Source organism: Protomyctophum parallelum (genome assembly GCF_964188405.1).
Source record: "Protomyctophum parallelum genome assembly, chromosome: 15".
Classification (NCBI taxonomy): Eukaryota; Metazoa; Chordata; class Actinopteri; order Myctophiformes; family Myctophidae; genus Protomyctophum; species Protomyctophum parallelum.
The window spans coordinates 7026078-7048719 of record NC_139710.1 but is presented as its reverse complement, the minus strand read 5'-3'; the positions used below and the strand labels follow the sequence as shown (position 1 = coordinate 7048719).

The 22642-nt window shown below is 42.3% G+C and overlaps 1 protein-coding gene across 1 annotated transcript; it reads left to right on the top strand.

Annotated features, from left to right (window-relative positions):
- The first annotated feature begins 746 nt into the window (after nucleotides 1-746).
- Nucleotides 747-21850, top strand: LOC310872133 (glutamine--fructose-6-phosphate aminotransferase [isomerizing] 1). The gene is made up of 19 exons (XM_083783846.1): nucleotides 747-819; nucleotides 3671-3778; nucleotides 4165-4272; nucleotides 4507-4632; nucleotides 5023-5081; nucleotides 5176-5307; nucleotides 5396-5457; nucleotides 5954-6033; nucleotides 6121-6226; nucleotides 7171-7334; nucleotides 9340-9435; nucleotides 9932-10029; nucleotides 10744-10864; nucleotides 11264-11421; nucleotides 15764-15878; nucleotides 17545-17672; nucleotides 18404-18571; nucleotides 19004-19165; nucleotides 20001-21850. Exons 1-19 carry the CDS (start codon nucleotides 813-815, stop codon nucleotides 20043-20045), a joined length of 2043 nt encoding a protein of 680 aa, XP_083639972.1. The 5' UTR covers nucleotides 747-812; the 3' UTR covers nucleotides 20046-21850.
- The last annotated feature ends 792 nt before the right edge of the window (nucleotides 21851-22642 follow it).

Sequence of the window (22642 nt, the reverse complement as noted above, 5' to 3'; positions counted from 1 at the left end):
TGATTTAATTGTGTTGTAAGTATCCCGTGTAGCCTATAGCCTACCCTATATTCTGTATGTCTTTGGCTTAACCCAGGGCGGTGCAACTGGCAGCACGAGGGCCACATGCGGCCCCCACCTTCACTTAATGCGGCCCACAGGTTAATATCAGAATACTGATAATCTGATATAGTATTGATTTCAGCTGTTACAATTCCAAACCCGCTTGATCAGCTATTTTTGCTACGACAGTAATTACTAATATGCAATGTGGCCCTCTGGAGTGAGTGTGGAAATATATTGGCCCTCGTCATTGTCAAAGTTGCCCAATGCCCACCCCTGGCTTAACCCCTTACAGCAGTGATTCTCATACTTTTTCATGTCAAGGACCCCCATATATTCATGGCTGCCTGCACCCTAAAGGATCCTGCTGTAATAAAGCTAGCACAACCCCAAATTCGCATATATTTGGCAGTAGTAGGAATATAAATAATATAGTTTCCTATTCGTTCATTTCGTTGATATGTTTAGTTCAAGTCACAATGTGTGTGGAATGGATCATGTGGATGATGCGTTTGCAATGTAATGGTGCCATCTCACCGCCTGCCCTTCTGGGGCACGGGACGGATCTGCATCCTGGCTGCCACGTCAGGAGAGCCTGCGTCCGTAGGTTTAAGTTGAGTGTCAGAGAGCTTGAACCAATCGAACGAACGTATGGAAATTAGCACTTGACTCTGATCCAATGACACTATAGGGAGGCGGGTCATACTTGATATTGGGTTACCAGATGCGGAACTGACTGAACAGCAGCTTTTGGCATCGACATTGCAGACATGTGTGGTGAGTACTGAATAAAATCTGCATTACAGCAAAATGTGCATTATACTAGGTAATATACGGGGTCATAACGTCGCTCAACATAGAGCATAGCTGTCGCCTGTCGCATCTGTTGCCCAAATAACTCACATACTTCCCAGTGCTTGAATCGTTTAAATAATCTAGGGTGGCTAACTTTAGCCAGCCAAAGCTTTTAATTTCCCAAAGGATATATTGCATATCTGGTAGTAGTGGTAGCTACATGAGGCTGCTATGTATAATTTGTTGTTGATGTGGGACACAGAACGTTGGTTAAACCGTAGTGATGACGTTTGCCTCCGTTAACGTTAGCCTGTGCAGTGTGCACATCACGCCCATCTCTCTTATAACCCCTGCATTTGGGATACCGTCATCCAAAACCAAAATACAAAAAGGGTTCCGAAAGGGACTAGCCCATCTCTCTATACATCTCTCCCTTGAAGTCCCTTCTCTCTGTGTCATACTCTTGTTATTACTAGCACAGACAGCAACTTATTTTTGGATTAAGACTGTCAGAGATCTGACGTGTCTCTGAATCAAACATACATCTCTGATGAATACGAGACTGCTCGCCCCTTTACCAACTCGTCCCCGCGATTAAAAAAAAAAGTACAGTTAATTTAGTATTTCCCTCCCTCTCTGAAATCTGAAATTATCTTGTATACAGATTTATTTGATTGCATAGTCGTCGATCTCTATACTCTGTAAAATTTAGAAAGAACAATATGTCACAGAGACGGTGACTGCTTAATTAAGTTAATTTAGGACCTTCTAGCAGTTAATTTATTAATCACATTTCTTTCATGTAGCCCATGTTTTGTAATGGCATCATCATGCTATATTATGCCTGTGGATATACAGAGTGAACTTAACAATGATAAATTAATATGATAATACCTTTTAAATAATCACAAACATGAATTATGAGTAGTGGGGCGAGATGGAAAAGGGGCGAGCGTACCTGTTACCTCTCTGATGACAGTCTCGGACCTGGAATATGAAATATGAGAGATTTGACACTGCACCCGTGTATAGTCTGTACATAGGCATAGCACCCCGCAATGATACATCAGTTCAAGGATTGCCTGTGGCACTTTTTCTGTCTCGCAGTCTTTCTCAATCACACTCATTGTTACTATACTCACAGGTGATAACAGCTACCCTGTCTTCCATCACTCTCACTCTGTAATGTTTGTGTAACAGGGTAAATGCAAGGCATTGGGCTGCCGGAGACATCCTGACCAGCTTTAATTTAACATGGGTTGGCTTGGAGGATTTCAGATTTCCCTCTGTTTTCATAAACAAAGATGGGCTTTGTGTTTGCAGCGCAAACTTTGCACCCACGCCCAGTCACATACTCCTAGGCAGTTTGCCCTTAGCTACCTTCTGCTGCCCCCTCCCTCCCTTCAGTCTTGACTGCTCTCAAAGGATGCTCTGTTAAATTCAACATTAATGGTTCTTTGGGGCTTGAACACAGACACATTTATTTCAAATGTATCCAAAGTCTTGACATGTGGTCTGAACATGTGGCCCCGTCCCCAATATTTACATACATTAACCCAACCCTGTAATTTGAAATCTACTAAATAAAAATGTTTGCCAAGTTGCCAATTCTACACATTTCCCAAATACATGTTATAATGTAAATGTTACAATATATAGTTTCTTGGTCAGAAGAACAAACCAAAACAGTGACACGGATTGACCATGTGTGGAATCTGCTTCCCAGGCTCCCATGCTTATCATTTGCAGTTTGACATATACCATTCACTCCCAGCAAGAGATAGCATACCAAACACCCATCCCATAGCATAGGCCATCTCCATTGTTCAATCAGGTTTTACTGCCAGAGTATAATAAAAGCATGCTCAGTTGTTCCTCATTGTAAAACTGGCTTTTCTTGTTCATCCTCATCCTTAACTACTCTAGTATTGTAGATAGAATAAAAGAGTTTGGTGTCACAGGTGTAATTTGATCTCTTAGCTTTTTTTGTTTTTGTTTTGTTACTATATTTAGCAAAGATAGTAGAGATACAGGAGAGTAAGGGCAGAGAGTGAGGGAAGGACATACAGTACAATGCAGGTCTAAGCTGGAATCCAACCTTGGATATTGCAATTATGTGCTGCTTGATGCACTAGCCAGCTGACTTCATTTTAGTATATAATTTACAGTATATATTTTAAAATGTTGTGTTTTAATTAACCTAGTTAATTGTGAAGCAGTTTTCATTTACAATAATGATCGGGAGATGCTTGCAGACAGCAGCGTGCTGCCGATCCGATTCACATTGGAAAATGAATAGGGCTATATAGCCCTATATAAAAAAATAGAAGACCACATTAGCCTAATGAATGGCATCAGCGTGTTTGAAAGTCAGCCAGTCATATCATAGTTTTAAGCCAGCTCACCTCCACTCGCGCTTGTTCACAAACATGACGGACAGACTTTATAATAATGTATATTGATATTGATCACATGCATGGATGCCACACACAGAATAGTTTAACTCACTGGATAAACTCACTGGATTATAATTTCTTCAGACAAGAGGATCCCAGGCCTACGAGGTAGTTTTATGGTACGATATGGGGCGTGAATCAATGCAGATGAGGTTGTCGGGTGCTTTTCCGCTCACTTTGCACCCGCTGCATTCAGTATGACATACACCTGCGATACGCCTGTGAACCTGTGGTACACACCACTCTCTGAATAACACGTCATCTCAACGTAGCTTGATCGGACGGATAAATACGATATCTGTTTCCGCCACCGTTACACTCTGGCGCATTTCGTTTTTGAAGAATCAGGACCCAAGTTTGTATGTTTCCCTTCACAGGAATATTTGCCTATCTGAACTACCATGTGCCAAGGACTCGGCGTGAGATCCTTGAAATCTTGCTCAAAGGTCTGCAGCGTCTGGAGTACCGGGGTTATGACTCTGCTGGTGAGACAGATAGAAAAACATTACATCAACAGCATTGTTACCACTGGCATGTTTATCAGCTTTCTTTTCCATCATGGAAAACCCTGCTTCACAATGTGATGTTCACATTGTATTTGATAATGCCAGGAAACTGTGTTTTGCTTCTCATTTATCACACATTTGCAATATATTGACTTCCTCTTTGCCTCTTTGATTTTAGGGCTACTTAAACAGAATAATGCCCCATGTTCACTGTTAGATTGTGCTCAACTTAGAGGCCATGCAAAAGTTCTGCTGTTGCCTGTTTTCGGGTTGACGTGTTTACTTTAAACATCTCAGAGACTCATAATAATTGTATGGTTTCAAGCATCTCTGAGACTCTTTAAGAGTTATCCTTGCTTTTTCAGGTGTTGGAATTGATGGCGGTAATGGCAAGGAATGGGAGTCAAATTCCAGGCCTATCCAACTGATCAAACAGCGTGGCAAAGTAAAAGCTCTCGATGAGGAGATACATAGTAAGTGTCTTTGATGTCTCAAATCCTAATCTCACAGCATGTGACATCCCAGTATGACTAAGCTATACATTCCAGGAGTCTGCATGAATGTCTGACTCTCCTTCGCATTTGTGTGAAGTGCTGAGTGTGAGCCTCTGGGTATTTCAGCCTACATTGTAGACGGTGCACAAAGCACTGAACATAATGATTCCTAGTAGAATAAATGTGGGTGTTGTGTTTGTGTGCAACAAACAGAACAGCAGGACATGGACCTGGATGTGGAGTTTGATGTCCATGTGGGCATTGCTCACACCCGCTGGGCTACCCATGGTGTGCCTAGCCCTGTCAACAGCCACCCACAGAGGTCTGACAAGAACAATGGTTAGTCATGCTCTTAACCAACATTATACATACATCATCAGGTTTAAGAATTCATAGTTATTATTAAGATCAGTATTCGGTATCTGTCCCAAAGAAGGACACCAGAAGAATATCTATAATGTGTAATTTCACGGTACACATTCAATGGTTAGATTGTTTTTTTCCTGACTTTATTTGACGCTTACTCCAAATAAAGTGTGCTCAAACATTTACACTGTTTCTGTCACCTCCATTTAACAGGCTGATGCATCCTGTTAGATGGAGGTGAGTTTTACATTAGCTGGGCATTGGCTTACTACACATTAGAGGGCAGGGCACCAGTTGTTTGTTTCTTTGGACAGCCTTTTAATCATGGTCTCATTAACTCTTTGTTGATCTTTTTCTTCACAGAATTCATTGTTATCCACAATGGAATTATCACAAACTACAAAGACCTTAGGAAATTCCTGGTGAGCTATTTTAATTGTATAATTAATTTGGAAGTCTCTAAGAGAGAGAGAGAGAGTGAGACAGGCCTCTTAATGGCTCCTTGATTTTCTACAGGAGAGCAAAGGTTATGAGTTTGAGTCTGAGACCGATACAGAGACCATTGCCAAGCTGATGAAGTACTTGTATGACAACCGGGAGAGTGACATGAGTTTTGCTACTCTGGTGGAGAGGGTGACCCAGCAACTGGTAAGAACTTTCCCATGCACAGCACAACTGCTGAAGTGGTGAGTAAACGAGGCTCTCTCTAATCATGTCTTTGTGCCTTATCTCGTAGGAGGGAGCTTTTGCCCTGGTCTTTAAGAGTGTCCATTACCCTGGACAGGCAGTTGGCAGCAGGTACCCGTCTTCTACTACTGGCTGTTTCATGATATTTGTGTTCTAATCATTTCTACTATTCTATCTAGTTCTAATTATTTCCTTATTACAGAACTGTAATAGTGTACTACAACCTGGAACTGAGTTTGTAATGTTTTCCCTAGCAGATCTCGAATGGAATTTTACCAGTTAAAAAAAGGGGTTTATGGTTACCATAAGTCTAAGAGAGATTTATTTGTGCATTTTGATGTTTCTATGTGCTTTAATTGTGTGTGTGTGGTTCAAAAATCTGAAAATATATGTTTCGTGGAGATCAGATCATGTAGTTGAGCTTATATATTGAGTTATAAGATGTAATGCAAATATCTTTTTAGAAATATCCAGAGAGGTAACTTTAGGCTTGGTCTACAAAAATGCACAATCCCTGTAGCACTCTGTAGTGAAGTGTGTACTGTGTAGATGTAGGTTACATGTAATTATCCTATATCATATGTCATTTTTGTCTAATTTAATCTAGGAGGGGAGGTCCTCTGCTGATTGGAGTGAAAAGTGATCACAAGCTGTCCACGGATCACATACCTATCCTGTACCGCTCCAGTAAGTTTGACTTTACGTAGTTTCCTAAGTCGTCTGTGTTATTAATATTACTGAGATGAAGTGTTATCTTTTGGTCTTCCCCTCTAGCTGGTAAAGACAAGAAGGGCTGCACTACTCTGCCCAGGGACCAGGACACCTGTCTGTTCCCTGAGGATGAGAAGTCTGTAGAGTACTATTTTGCCTCTGATGCGAGGTAAGCACCTACCCCCCTCCCTTTCCACCGGCTCTCATATGGTGCTTTTCCCATGCATGACACCCTCTAAACTCGACTCTGCCTTTTTTACAAAAGTATTTCCTAGTTATTTTCTTTTTGGTATTATATTACCTCGAGGTTCCAAGTGAGTTGAGACGATACAAAAAGGTGACATGAAAACACTCCATGAGATTGGTCAGAGAGAATGATCATGACAAACTCCCTTATATGCATGCAAGCTACTGAATATTGTTAACAAACTTTTAAACTAGCTATTGTAAATGTTAAATAATTCTACATTCTCGGCTAAAACGTAATCAGAAACTGTTTTTGTTGGACTACACACGCTAAATGGAGATCTCAACTTGAGCATTGTATAGCACAGGGGTTCTCAACGTTTTTGGCCGGGGACCCCCGGAAATGCTTTGGCAATGTCTCTGGACCCCCTCCCGACCCCCAATATAAATTGACTGCTACAATAACCTTAATAATAGAGACAATACACCATTAATAAATACTGAAACCAGATATACATTAGGAAAGGTGTATGCATGTACTATGTGTACTATATGTAAACTCTTCATTTCCTTTTTCCAGCCATTCAGTTGCAATTTGCCTTTTAAAAAAATAATAATTTGGGGACCCCCCCAAAATAATTTGGCGACCCCCGAGGGGTTGCGACCCACGGGTTGAGAACCCCTGGTATAGCACACTGACCACGACCAGCTAGATTGAGAGGTCCTATCTGCAGTGGAAAATGGAGTAAAGCAAAAGCAAGTAGAGTCGAGGTTGAGATGGTACCTACCTTGCAATGGAAAAGTACCAATAGTTGTTCAGTTTGCTTACCGGTACTTTTGGGTTGCGAGTTTAGTCTAGACTAATATCGTATTACAAAAATATTTTCGATTTGTATAAAATGTCTTTCTCCTGCTGTGTGGTGGTAGCGCCGTGATAGAGCACACCAACCGGGTGATATTTCTGGAGGACGATGATGTTGCTGCTGTGACAGACGGGCGACTGTCCATCCACCGGATAAAACGCACTGCTGGAGACCACCCGGCACGCGCCATCCAGACCCTGCAGATGGAGTTGCAGCAAATCATGAAGGGTAAGCCAGACCACAGAATTCAGTTCTCCAACTCTATCTCCTGCCTGTACCACAACCAGTAGCTTTGTCAGGAATGGGATAGACACCTACACAAAATTAATTGTTTATATATGTCTTCCTCCTCTTATTTCGTGACCCTTCGCCATAATGTGTCCTTTCCTGTTATTATGCACAGAAACCTATTATTATGCAGATGGTAAGGCAGAAAGAATTTCTAATTGCTATATTACTTACGTGGCTCACAGCCTCCAGACATGGAGTCTGTTGTCATCACTCACTGCCAGGTAGTTATCATCCTGACTGGTTCACTCACTGCCCCAGGGAGACTACAGCATCAAAGGGACCAACTGAGATACTTTAAATGCCCCTGCTGCAGGACAGTACCCTCCCCTTGCCCTCTCTGTACCTGAGCTGGGTGTATGCATGTCTGGAAAATATCATAATCACGGTTACATTATTTTATGTCTTAAAAAGTCTAAAAAATATAAAAACTCTGTCTTTCGAAAAACAAGACACAGTGTCTACTAACGACATAGCTTCCCTGTGCAATATTGAGCTATGGATAAAGTGTACCAGTCTGTGAACAAAGTTAGCTTCACACTTGTGCACACACTGGGACATCCGGTGGTGACGTCAGTGTGAGAGGCACGCTTCTGCTGTCCTCCCTGAACCCTAGTAGTTATCAAAGTCTATTTTATGGTAAAGCAAACCTAGTCTAGTGAGGAAAAGAAGAAGAAAGGACGAAGACGGACCGCAATTAACACTTGCTTAGTGATGAAGAAGCTTGACGAGACACACCATGAAGACGGCAAACTTGAACATGGCGCTGCGTGTGTTTGTGACAAAGCAAACGAGTGGGAAAATCTCGCTGCCTGTGGGTTCGCGATGTGACTGAAAAAATAAGTGCCGTGATGGACCAAAGCTTACTGCCCTGACTACAACACTGGAGGGCTGAGCTGTGTTTAGAATAGCAGGGTGAGCTGAGTGGTGTGGTTTACTGTACGCATGTATGCACATGGCAGTGTGAGCTGAACTGTGTTTAGAATAGCAGGGTGAGCTGAGTGGTGTGGTTTACTGTACGCAGTATGCACATGGCAGTGTGAGCTGAACTGTGATGTGATTGGGGACAAAATATACAGAGTTAGAGATAGACAAATTCTATAAAAACATAATCTTTATTTTATTGATGCACTTATTCCCTCATTTGAATTAATTTGAAATCAACATGGTCACACATATTTGCATTCTGTCTTTTGTGTCATGTTTATTTCTACTGGTACATTAGATGTTATATTTATTTCATTATATTAATTCTACTTTGTATTGAATGGTCTTAAAATGTAACTTGCTGGAACATTCAGTCGACCTGCTGAGTTGATACCATGACCTTATTTCATAGATTTTATTTAAGTGCCCCGTGAGGGAGCATTTTCTAGGTCCCCAGTCCTCCAGCAGAGGGCAGAGATACACTGCTGTTGGAAGGACTAAAGACATTCCTTTGTGGTCCTGTCATTAAATAGCTTTTATTTTTTCTCTCTCTCACTAACTCCACGGTTTCAATTCCTGGAGCCATTCTGCTGAATAACCTAATTCGCATGACCCAAATTTCTGTCAGAAGCAGGCTGGAAAATACTTGCACATCTCATTGTTATTTAAAAAAAGAAAGAACACTTGCACCGTTTTGTTTTGTTTTAATTCAAGAAATGGCTTGTGCTAGAGCACTAGTTGAAGAAGTACTGCCAAAAACAGCATTGCTCTTGTCTACTTACTTAGTGCATTCATGAGAGTTGACTTATCACCAAAACATTGTTTAAAAAGTTTATTTTCCGAACCTTATTATCAACAGGATTTTAATGTGCATCAGCTTTGGCAATATCTACTTTTTCAGAGTGCCCCATGTGGGTTTACACTTTATGAATTTTGCATCACTGTGCTCCCTTGATGCGTTTACATTTATTAGCTTTGGACATCATTCTAAATTGTTTTCCTGTTCATACCACAACAGGCAACTACAGCTCGTTCATGCAGAAGGAGATCTTTGAGCAGCCGGAGTCTGTGGTCAACACCATGAGAGGAAGGGTCAACTTTGATGACAACACAGGTCAGCAAGGTTTCTGCTCAGTTTTCCACAGTGGAGCAGTAAAGGAATAACGCAGCTTGTAACGGCACAATGTTCCACCCTGTCCCATTTTCCACCTCCAACATTTACACATTCATAACACTACAATCGCCAAGATTCTAATGCCTCCAGCTAAGTGCCAACAGTTTCAATGCTTTTTCTTTCTCCAAAAAACACACCACAGTAATCTGTTGAATTTTACTCCCAAAAAGTATAAACATATATATCATGTGTAGCATAATAACTCAACATTAACATGATACATTTTTGTTTAAACCTTGAAAGCCAAGATGGAACTCGCAGTATGAGTGCACATTATATACATTTGTAATGTATACAAAGGCAAAAAACTCTTGGCAGTTATTGTGGCAAAACATTCTTTCTTGACTGAGTCATGTCATGTGTTCTTAAATGCTCCCTGGAACTAGGTGAGAAATGGTTGGGAATGATGGATTGACTGTACGGTTTGCCTTCTCAGTGATATTGGGTGGACTGAAGGACCACATCAAAGAGATCCAGAGGTGTCGAAGGCTAATTCTTATTGCTTGTGGAACCAGCTACCATGCAGGGGTGGCGGTGAGTTGAAAAATAACAGTAATGGTGGTATCGCTTCTACTGCAACACCCATGTTTTTTCTAATGTGCAAAGATGAGCAGAAAATGTTGTAACTAGGTGTGTACAAATGGAATCATCCATCACAATAATATTGTACATTTGAATGGCAGATTTAAGATTTAAGACTAATTGGAGCGGGGTATGACTACACACCTGTTGTGCATACCCCCCCTGGCTATCTACAACATGATACACCAAGGCATGGCAAACTTAAAACCATCAGTGTCACACTGTCACAGTGTTTGTAAATACGCTCTGAGATTCTGCTTAGATTTTAGACTGCTCTGCTGTTGACATCATACTAGTGTGCTCTGATATTATGAACGATTAGTATAGATGCTGATGGATACTGTTGCGTTGGGTATTTTTGTTTTTTACATGGAACACTTGTGTAGTCACCTAGATTAATTCGAATTTGAACTGCAATGCACAAAAACGAGTTGGACATCGATTGGTTCCCAAATGTGTGCCATGAGAAAAGTCTGTCTGTAGTCTCTGTACCATATATATGCAACTATACAAAAAGTATATATTTTTTACTTGCTATATCAGATCCTTTTTCATAAACCACTGTCCTAATTGTATGTGGACACGGGTGTGAGGTTTGTGTCCCCTAGCTGTGGCTGGCTTGTTTCAGATAATGATGGTGAGCAACACTGTTCTGTTCTTTACCAGACCCGCCAGGTTCTGGAAGAGCTAACTGAGCTGCCTGTCATGGTGGAGCTGGCCAGTGACTTCCTGGACAGGAACACTCCCGTGTTCCGAGACGATGTCTGCTTCTTTATCAGCCAATCAGGTGGGGAGTTCAGTGCCACCTGGACCTTATGTGCATTCCACTTTTGTCCATCATTTTCCATTTAAAGTTATTGAACCTCACATTCAGCTGCCAGAAAAAACAAATTATCAACGGAATACAACATTTCTTGTACCCCATTATTCATGTTAATATTTATGTGAAGGAGAGTTCATCAATTGTCTTATAGCTTTGGTACGCTCCACTCTCAGAAATTGTGCACACCCAACATAAAAACAAATGGGGCGTTCACAATCTCTGAGACATACCACGTGTTACTTTCATGTTGAGCTGTCTCTTAGCTGATGGCTCTGTATTGCAAAAATATTGTCGGGCAAATAAATCATAATTATAAAGTACATTACTTAGCATATTACGTAACCTTCCTGTCCCTGCCCCCAGGAGAGACAGCAGACAGCCTCATGGCCCTGCGATACTGTAAGGAGAGAGGGGCTCTGACCGTGGGTGTAACCAACACAGTAGGCAGCTCCATCTCCAGAGAAACGGACTGTGGGGTCCACATCAATGCTGGGCCTGAGATTGGCGTGGCTAGCACCAAGGTGAGCCCCCGAGTCCCGACTGTCATTTCTTTGAAGATTACATTTATTGCTCTTCTGCTTAGTTGGGACACCACACAAAGTGAGAGGAAAATAAGTGTGCAAATGTAGTGTTATGTAGGTCTCAGGCCAGGAATTGAACCCTGGACACTGGTTGTATGTGCGTGTGACTGCGTCTAGGAACCGATATGCAGAACTGAAATGTAATTATTTGTATGGATACCCACCATGTGTTATTCAGTTCCTACTTCGAACGGAATTTTGGTACCCAATACTACCCTATACATATATATATATATATATATATATTATATATATATATATAATACCAATACAATACTGCCCTCTGAAGAAAAGGTCAGTGAAAAACACGAAGGCCAAATTCCAATACCCAAAATCTCGGCCACTCGCTCCCTCACACTCGGTCACTCCAGCATGGTGGTGTTACGGTGAAATTGGTGACCTGCTGAAATATGTGACAATCGGGTAGACAATCACATAACGTCATTGTCCGAATGTAAACATTGACGCAGTTTGTTTATTAGCAGAGTTCAACCTAGCGGTATTCAGGCCACGTATTTAAAGACCTCCATGTAAGTTGTGTGAAGTCCACAAGATCGTCACAAATATCGGCAGGTCACCAATTTCACCATAACATCGACATGCTGGAGTGATCGAGTGTGAGTGAGCGATTAAGCGAGATTTGGGGTATTGGAATTTGGCTTAACACACTGTAGTTGCTTAAGCTAAATTCCAATACCCAAAACTTCGGCCACTCGCTCACTTACACTCGTTCACTCCAGCATGTGGGTATTGCAGTGAAATTGCTGACCTGCTGAAATAAACATAACTTACATGGAGGTCTTTAAATACGTTGCCTGAATACCGTTACATTGACCTCTGCTAATAAATAAATTGGTCGCTGCACTTTCGTTGGAGAGACCTGTCTCCAACGGGAGGAGGAAGTCAAGCGGAATCTTGGAAGGCAAGTGCTGCTGGGAAAGAGGGAGTCACGCCTCTGATTAGCCCATTCTGAACGGGCACCCATTTTGGTGTCAGCATCATGTTATGCTTTAGCTATTGAAAAATAGCAGATCTACAAGCTCATATCGCGCCACCGAGTGGCGCGATACGAGCTTGTAGGTCTGCTATTTTTGAAAAATCGAAGAGCAACTGACATTTCTAGAATCTGATCTCAGGTCAGAATGGGTTCATCAGACCAGTGTGTGTCCGGCGGAAACCTCGTATGAATCTGATCTCAGGTCAGAATGGGTTAACCTACCGAATGTCCCCTTCCGTTCTTCCGCTTTGCTTCCGCTATGGTTCGCAAGGAATCTCGGGAAAGCTTGCCAATGCAATCCAATCACGCATCACCATTGCCTCCCGTTGCCTCCATGTTGCCTGCCGTTAAGATACAGACGCTCCAGAGCCGGAAGAGGCGTCTACCTTTATATGTCTATGACAGGGGGAAACTCCCCCCTGTCAGGTGTAAAGGAGCAACTTGGACACTCAAGGCATGAAGGAAGCATGAGTTCAAGTCCGTTGCTCTCCCCTTGTCCCCCATATATGGGGACTAGGTTGGTGGAAGGTGTGTAGAGCCCAGGATCACATTAGATGATTGACACGGGGGTGAAAAATCGGTTACAAAATCGTGGGATAAAAAAAATAAATAGAATATGTCTATGATTGTCTACATCATCGTCACATATTTCAGCAGGTCACCAATTTCACCGTAACACCACCATGCTGGAGTGAGCGAGTGTGAGTTGTTGTGATGAGTCGTTCCACTTCTGGAAGCCCCCACCTTCCTGTTTAACCAGGAAGGACAACAAGCTCCGTAACATTGGAGTCAATGAGCGGCAGTGAAGCATCGTGAAAGCATCGTGTAGCACAAATCTTTGAATTTATATTCTTTCAGCACGAGTGGCCGAGATTTTGGGTATTGGAATTTAGCTTTTGTGTCTGAGAGTTTGTTAGTGAACTTCAAGGCATAAACTAATGCATTGAATGCATGCAGTGCCAAACAGGACGTTGCAGTAGAAGAGCACCTGGGTCCAGTCAGATTTCTCTGGATAAATAATAAGAAAAAAACCCTATCCTGATGTCTTTACCATTGTCCCCATTCTTCACAGATTGTCTCATAGATTCTCAGTGGCCAATAAAAAATACACTTTCTCTTCACCATCGTTTGTTTCTATATAGCTCCTATGGTGGGAAGAAATTCCAGCAGGTTGGAATATCTGGAAAATATCTCCATCCAGAAGGGAATAGCTGTCCTCTCTGAAGGGCTAGGCTTAAGGGCAGGGGGAATTCCTTCTACTCCACTCCTAGGCGACCCAGCTGGTCTTATTCAATTGGTGGTGTAGGTGTCTGATATAATTCTAGCGGTACAGTATCATTTTCATTTAGCTGCTGCAGACGTATTCATCCAGGGAAGGTTTTGCATTGCCCTGGCCTACATAATGGCCTGGTAGTTATTGACAGACGACAGTGCAGATATCCCACATTGGCCATGGTTATACTCCCAACTCAATATTGAGTTTGAAATTAATGGACACATCGATCTAATGAGCGGTGGAGAGTGCTGATATTCTCATTTGTACCCGTGTAAATTTGGGATCCAATGGGTTTCTCTCTCTTCCCCCACTCTGAGCCTGCAACGTTGCCAGAAGGGCAGAGTGCTAAGACCTGAGGCAGCGTAGCCCCAATCCTAGCTAGTGAGCAGAGAGAAAAGCAGCAAGTCCCTCCTTGGCCCAACTCTTGGGCTTGGCTCGGCAAGTCTTGCACTGCTCCAAAGCCCCAGAGCTACGAGGCTGGAGAGCAGAGCACGCCTCGGAGACGCCATCATTTACTGCTTGGCTGACTGGGCCACACACCCACACCCATCTCAGCCCGGCATTGCTCAGCCTTAGCTCATCACATCACAAGAGAGGAGAGGATTCGCCCAAGTACTAAACTCCACATAGTCCTTTTGCATACTCTTGCTGACTGTCCTTAGTGTTAATTATAGCATTTCTGATAAATTCTTCCCTATCTTTCCTTTTAAGAGGAAGAAAATGCAACATGATGGTTTTCCATTCAAATGTAATTGAATGCCATCTTCTCAGATACAATGGCAGTGCCCAGAAAGATTCTACAAATGCATTGTGAAAACAAAGTGTGTGTGTGTGTGTGTGTGTGTGTGTGTGTGTGTGTGTGTGTGTGTGTGTGTGTGTGTGTGTGTGTGTGTGTGTGTGTGTGTGTGTGTGAAATCCCTTTAAGGCCTCTTAGAGACACTGTCATCAGTGTGTAAACAGCTGGCATGTTCTGCATGACATACACTTCATCTTGCACTATACAGATGAAGTCACACAACCATTGAATAGCAACACAGTTTACTATGCGGGTTAGATTTGCATCCACAACTGAGTTGACTTTGTTGAATGTCAGTTTTTGAAAGGGCTGTGGTTAGGGGGGGGGGGGGTCAGGCAAAATAGCTGTATAAAGGTTTTATGACCATACCCTTGGCCCAAGATGCTGGCATTGCTGAGCCCAGAGGGTCCTGTGAAATGGTTTGGAGGCGTTCTGTACCCATTAGGGAGATTAAATCGGCATTCAAGAAGCAAGGCCAAGCGAGATATAAAGGGACAGAAAAAGAGACGGGAGACGACAAAAAGTTTGAAGTCTCCAAAGGGTTGGTGTCTTTAGCATTTTCAGAATTTGGCGACCGTTGTTTTCTAGCTTTAGTTTACTCCAGTGAATGGCAGGTGTTTTATGTTAGGGGTGGTGTGTCAGTGGACAACCTTTATGAGATGTGTTCATTAGTTGTGTCTGTGCCACAATGAGTGATGGGCTGAGCTTCACTCCATGCTGTCTAACAGTGCCTGCTTACGCAGCCTATGCTTAAACCAAGCTCTCCACCCCCCTCTCATCTGGTGCACATTATTAGCTGGAGACACAGTTTGTGATCAAAGCACTCAAACAAGAGGCTCAAACTCTACAAATTGAGGTGCATGCTGCAGTGGAGATCTGTGTGTTTATTCTTTTAGGGTTTCCATATCTTTGGCAGGGGGTGAGAGGCAGTGTTTTAATGTAGAGCATGGAAACTGGGAAGATGTATTATAGACAGTATCACCTTTCAAAGAAAGGACCTCCTCCTGTCTCCTTTTTATTGGTCATTGTAGATACACCTATATTCTCTGGTCACTTCCAGGGTCAAGCTAACTAGCAATACTTCCAGTCTCAGTTCTTACCATTTCAAACACTGTTGAGAGCACCAGTTAAATATGTAAAATGCTGTTAATTTCATCATATCAGATAGACATTAATAATTTCTACCTTGTGTTTCCATTTTGCTGCTCTGCAGGCCTACACGAGCCAGTTTGTGGCCATGGTCATGTTTGCACTGTTGATGTGTGACGACAGGATTTCCATGCAGCCAAGACGTCGTGAGATCATCCAGGGCTTGAGAATGCTGCCAGGTAAATCAAGCCGCACACGCAGGCAAGCTCACTGGTTTCAGCGGGGAGGGATATCCCAATCACATAAGATTAGGGTCAGAACACCACCTGCAGAAAATGCTATCCCCCCCCCCTGAGACTGTTATTGCTGTTGTTCAAACATTACCATTGGATGAAGAAGCTGATGTAGCCTGATACTCAGTCTGAATTTTCATTTCGTTTCACTTCATTATTCAATCGCCAGAACATATTTTCTTAATGGGTGTGGCTAGCGATTCAGGGCTGGAGCCAGTCTAAAGCTGATGTGGAGAGACCATGTCAAATAATGATCTAAAGATGAGGCGGAGGGTCCTTGAAGAATGTCTGGCTGGCTCTGCATAGCCATGATGCTGTCATCTAGCAGTGCATTGACATTATCAGTCAAGGATGCTGTACTGTACATCCCAGAATTGTTTTGAAATTGCGACTCTTTAACCCATTCTGACCGGGCACCCATTTTGGTGTCGGCATCATGTTATGCTTTAGCTATTGAAAAATAGCAGATCTACAAGCTCATATCGCGCCACAGAGTGGCGCGATACGAGCTTGTAGGTCTGCTATTTTTTTTAAATCGAAGAGCGACTGACATTTTTAGAATCTGATCTCAGGTCAGAATGGGTTCATCAGACCAGTGTGTCCAGCGGAAAACCTTGTATGAATCTGATCTCAGGTCAGAATGGGTTAAAAAAGCATCCAGAATAAAGGGTTGTTGACAACTTGACATTGAGTTTTTTCGTGCCCTTTTTGTCACGCCAGCTGGAAGTGGATGGCTGACAGAGTTTTGTCTCCGCCAGGCTGAAAGGCATGGCCAATACTATGTTTTGCAGTGCACCCTGTCTGTCCGAGTGTGTGTCCGTCATTCTGTATGTGCACAGCTAATCTCTGGGACCGTTGGCTTTGATGCCAGCGAAACTGTGCACACACACTCCCTGGAAGCCAGAGTCGAACCTCTATCCCAAATCTTTACAGATTTTGATAAAACATTACGCAAATCGGTACACGGTATCTCTATGGTCATTAAACAAAACGGGTCTTTCTGATTTATCTTGTTCCTTCCTGATTGGCTAAGATTGCCTTCAATGCTTTCAATGTCTCAAATGATGAACACGGCGTGTGATTACCGTGAAGGTTTGCATGCACATTCCCACTAGGCCAAGAATGATGTTCACTTGAACATTTTCAAATGAGCCTCTGGTGGCACTATAACAGGCTGATTTGTGTTGTTGTAACTGCACCGATCTGTGTAAAACTTTGTAAGCACATCCCTAGAGGTCAAGGAAAAACCTTTGCCCTGCCTTTTACCAAGTGTGGATGTCAAATCACAACATTTGATTGACTGGTTATTCACTGGTCATACAAACATAATTCAAGTGACACAAGTAATTAACGATAAATCAAATCTGAGAGACGGATGGAGGAAGGTGGACAAGTATAAGAAAGCAGACTTTGGTGTTCTGTGCTATTTCCGTGGCTTGTACGTAGAAAGTCAACTATACAAGGCTTATATTAGGACTGGCTGAGATTTGTGCTCTAATGAGTGCACCTTTCTACTTCTTTCTACCTTTGCTGCCAAAATATACCTCTCATCAATCTTGTCCTGATAAGATCCTTTTCTTCTCCCGTGCTGTATCTACGCTTGGTTTTGCAGATCAGATTAAGGAGGTGCTGAGTTTGGATGATGAGATCCAGAAGCTGGCGACAGAGCTCTACCAACAGAAGAGTGTTCTGATCATGGGCAGAGGTTATCATTATGCCACCTGCCTGGAAGGAGCTCTGGTAAGCAAGTGAAGCCCGATTATAAGCTTGTAGTGAGCAACATTGTTGTAGGATAGAGTATAAACGACAGGGAACCTCTCTCCAAAATGCATCCAAAAATGTATTTTAACAGTTTAACAAAAATACATGCATTGAGAAGAATGTATGTCCGCATGCACACTGTTATTAGAAGATCCCAGGTTCAACTTTATTATTACTAATTGCTATGACAACATTTAAATCATTAAAGGTCTTCATCGGGTCTCACAGACCTGCACTACAACTGGTGCATCCAGACACAGCCCACCCAGTCTGTGTCAGTGTTTCCCTGAGCAAAACGCTTAGTAGAGCCCTATCGTGCAGCCTGCGCTATCCTGTGGCACTATCCGCTATCTGTTAATTACGCACATTGTCACATACACCACTTTGTGCCATGTGTATACACCCAGGTAAAGTGTCTTTTGGACAGGTGTGTTGTATCAAGCATTTAACCCATTCTGACCTGAGATCAGATTCATACGAGGTTTCCGCCGGACACACACACTGGTCTGATGAACCCATTCTGACCTGAGATCAGATTCTAAAAATAAAAATAAAAAAAATAGCAGACCTACAAGCTCGTATCGCGCCACTCGGTGGCGCGATATGAGCTTGTAGATCTGCTATTTTTAAATAGCTAAAGCATAACATGATGCTGACACCAAAATGGGTGCCCGGTCAGAATGGGTTAAAGTTATTTTCTTCCTCTGTAGAAAATCAAGGAGATCACGTACATGCACTCAGAGGGCATCCTGGCTGGAGAGCTGAAACACGGTCCTCTGGCTCTGGTGGACAAGCTCATGCCCGTCATTATGATCATCATGAGAGACCTCACCTATGTCAAATGTCAGAACGCCTTGCAGCAAGTGGTGGCTCGCCAGGTGAGTCGCAGTATGTCCTGCACATTATTGTGACAGGTTTCTGATTAGGACCGGTTCCTGAATCCTATTTCTTTCCCTGAGAGTGTAAAAAAATGTTCACACGCTAGCTACCATGCAAAGTATTCCAAAATAATTGGTATTTCCGTATAACAAAATATTTTCAATCCTGATCATTAGGAGATCACTGAAAATAAGTATCACAATGCAAACTTCCACACTTCTTCATTCATCTCAATAAACACTGGGGATGGGTCCTTTCTGTGTGACATCATTGCTGTCAGTAATCTACAGCAGATGTCGACTTGCATTCCAAGGCGTAAATGTCTTAGTTGAAAGCAGGTATACTTCAGGGCTTGACCAATTATTATTTCTGAGAAGAGCAGGCCAATGGACAGAAAATTGGAAATCTAAAGCTGCTTGTTTGGTTTGCAGGGGCGACCCATTGTGATCTGCGACAAAGACGATTACGAAACCATTAAGAACTCGAGCCGCACCATCAAAGTGCCTCACTGTGTGGACTGTCTCCAGGGCATCCTGAGCGTCATCCCTCTACAGCTGCTGTCCTTCCATCTGGCTGTGCTCAGAGGTTTTGACGTGAGTAGTACTATCACTGATATGAAAGTCCATACTGACCACAAAGGCATCCCCTAGAGTAGGGGTTTTCAACTGATTATGAACCAGGGACCACCACCCTGACTGAGAATCAACCTGGGGACACTGTTGTGTTGTGAAGATGGGTGTGGGGGGGGGGGGGGGGGGGGGGAAATGAACCTTCCATATTAAACTCACGTTGCTGTTCAATGTAACTTACTTAATGAGCGAGCAAACACATGCTATTGATTATGGGCACGTTTCCCTATAATGGTGACTATAATAGTACGGTTTCCCTTGAGATTCTAACTCCCTTTTCTGTGGAAGTTCTTGACGTCCGACTTCCCAGAAACTGAAAACATTGACGAGTCATCATCACATGTCACCAGCTCATTTACTGCATTGTTTCTCAACTTGTGGTCAATACAATAAATTAAAATACAAATCTTAATTTTCCTACATTACTAGATACATGGTCAGGGACCACATGCAATACCTTCATGGACCACCAGCTGAAAACCCATGCCCTAGACTAGAGACAACACTGTTGATGCTACTGGCAAAGCAGTTCAAAGAGATCTCAAGAAGGCTGATGGTTGATGTTGTTTTCAAGTAATGGAGAGGTTTTTGGAGGCCTTCCCCAAATGTTATGCTGAAAAACAAGGATACATATTTATGTGGACACACAATTCAATAGCTCGCGCCCACCACCTTAAATACCCCAGGCTTAGTATCTTTGTATCCTGTGTGATGAGAACCGCTTTGGCTCATCATTGCAATATGTCTCTATGTCTGGTCCTTTACTGTACTGTAACTTCTCTCTTTGTCATTGACACAGGTGGACTGTCCAAGAAACCTGGCCAAGTCTGTGACGGTAGAGTGAGCAGCACCACTTGTCACAAAACAACACTTCATATTGTTACACAGGGAGACGACGCTGGAGCTGCTGTGCACAAACTGATACCAAGAGAAGACTATTTCCAATTTTGTGTTTCTTGTGTCATGGCTATTTTAATGCAACTGGTAATGTTATATTCAAACAGAAATACTGCATCTTGATACTGTCATTTTAAAGAAAAGAAACATCAACATTGTTGTCATATCATGATGTTACAAATGATTCTGTCCATGGTGGTGAGGTTTGGGTGCCAGTGACATAAGCTGCTTTTTTTTTTCATTGATTAATTAACACACAGCAACTAGAGAGATCTGAAATGAAGACATTGTATTCATGGAGCAGATTGTTGACAGGCTGCAGAGTTAGGTGTGGGTGTGATGTATTGAAGCCCTTTCTGAAGTTACTGGTGAATTTCTTTCATTAGTGCAATGATCTGCACTGCGTCGGGATCAGTTTTCGTTGGCAGCTAATCAATTATAGTGCTTTTACTCCACTTAGAAGTAAAAGGCTATCTTAAATCATTCCAAGCCATAGGTCTCTTCTCCTTGTCCCTAAGTGAAGCACCTTACAAAGTTTGTATAACAGGCTTAAAAGCTTTTGTTCTGGAGTTACTTGTACAAAGAGAATCTTGAGTTACTAGGGTTTTATGGTTGAAAGACACTGCGCATACAAAAAAGCTAAAGCTCATACACTATTGTGTAAAAAGTTATTGCCTGGCGAGTGCTCTATCCAGGCGAACCTCTGTCTTTGGCACCTTTTTAAATGTAGAAGATCTCAGAATTTGATCTCATCAGGATAGGTCAATTAGACGAGACTTATTTTTGAAGCAAGTTCTGTTAAATTGGTAGGTTAACCAGTTGGTGAATATGGACGTTTATCCTTTTTGTAGATAAAGCATAATGCCTTTTGATGTTTACAATCCTTATCCTGCTTTAATGTGGGCCACTATACCAGTTCTTTCATGCTTTGTTGGCTCATAGCTCTCAAGATACCTTTTGTACAATTTGTTGTCTGCAGTTTACAGTGAATAAAAACAATGAAGTTACTTTTGTAAGTACAACTTGCAATGTTACAGCCCATAACCTCGCCACCATGACTACTGTGATTGCAATTCTGGGACCATTTGTAGTTGTCTTTGTTATATTTTCCATTTAATTTTTCATATTTTATGTTAGTGGTGGTGTATTTTGATTTGTAATGTGAATGAGACTGAATATGCCCTGTCAAACCAAAAGTCACTGTCATTTGCAATGGCTTGGACAGTTGGAAACCAAAACATGTATGCATAGCTTATTAGGTTGTGTGGCAAAAAAGTGGCCTGTCCCGGGACCTAAGGGAGTGTACCATTATGCAGCAACGCGTTTCATTGTAGCTGCTATTTGAGCTAGTGAGAATTGAGAATTCAGCTGAAGTGCTTTCTTGCTGTTTTTTTGTTTATAAGCCAAGGAAATTTAGTTGCTCAGAAGTAGTTGCTAATTGTTGTGAGGAAGACTTTTTTATTTTGTATTCATTTTATATTTTAGTCTAATCTTGCTTTTGCAATCAAGCCTTAGCGTCTGTTTAGGCCAGGGGTGGGCAACTGGCGGCCCGGGGGCCACACGCGGCCCCCACCTTCACTTAATGCGGCCCACAGGTTAATATCAGAATACTGATATATAGTATTGATTTCAGCTGTTACAATTCCAAACCCGCTTGATCAGCTATTTTTGCTACGACAGTAATATGCAATGTGGCCCTGAGTGGAGTGAGTGTGGAAATATATTGGCCCTCGCCATCGTCAAAGTTGCCCACCCCTGGTTTAGGCAATAGGCATACACTGTCTATTCATGATAGTATGGGCTGTATTTTGCGTGTCTTAAGTACCAGGTCTTATTCCCTAACTTGAGTAAACTAAAGACCTGGAGGCGTGATCAATGCTCTTTGGCCACTCAGAATAGCCAAATGGCATTGATCACGCCTCCCTAACTTGAGTAAACTAAAGACCTGGAGGCGTGATCAATGCTCTTTGGCCACTCAGAATAGCCAAATGGCATTGATCACGCCTCCAGGTCTTTAGTTTACTCAAGTTAGGGAATAAGACCTGGTACTTAAGACACGCAAAATACAGCCCATTGTGTTCAATTTTCAAAATAGAGCAGTGGTTCTCAAAGTGGTCTCTAGGGATCCTCGGTGTTCCTCGAGTGTAGGGCTGGGTAATTAACCAAAAATATCTAGAAACTAATATTTAGAACCAATAACCAACTTAACCTTGCTCATGTAGGTTAATCGATTAATCAAGAAGCATTTTGAATAGATATGTTTTCTTCTATATCAACACGGAAACATTTGAATAGATATTTTTTTAATAATAGACTCAAATGTTTAGTCAACAACTTAACCCTGTGTTATACTTACGATGACTTGCAAAAGTAGTGAAAATGGCCAATCTACAAAGCTCACAACGCATCGTATTGATGCGTTAAGCTTGAAGTATGTTATTAAAAATAATGGTTTTTAATAGTAATCAAGCCAAAAAGTTTGAAATAATCTTGTCATCGCCCACCTCTACTCGAGGGGTTCCAAATGGACACTTACAGGTCTGT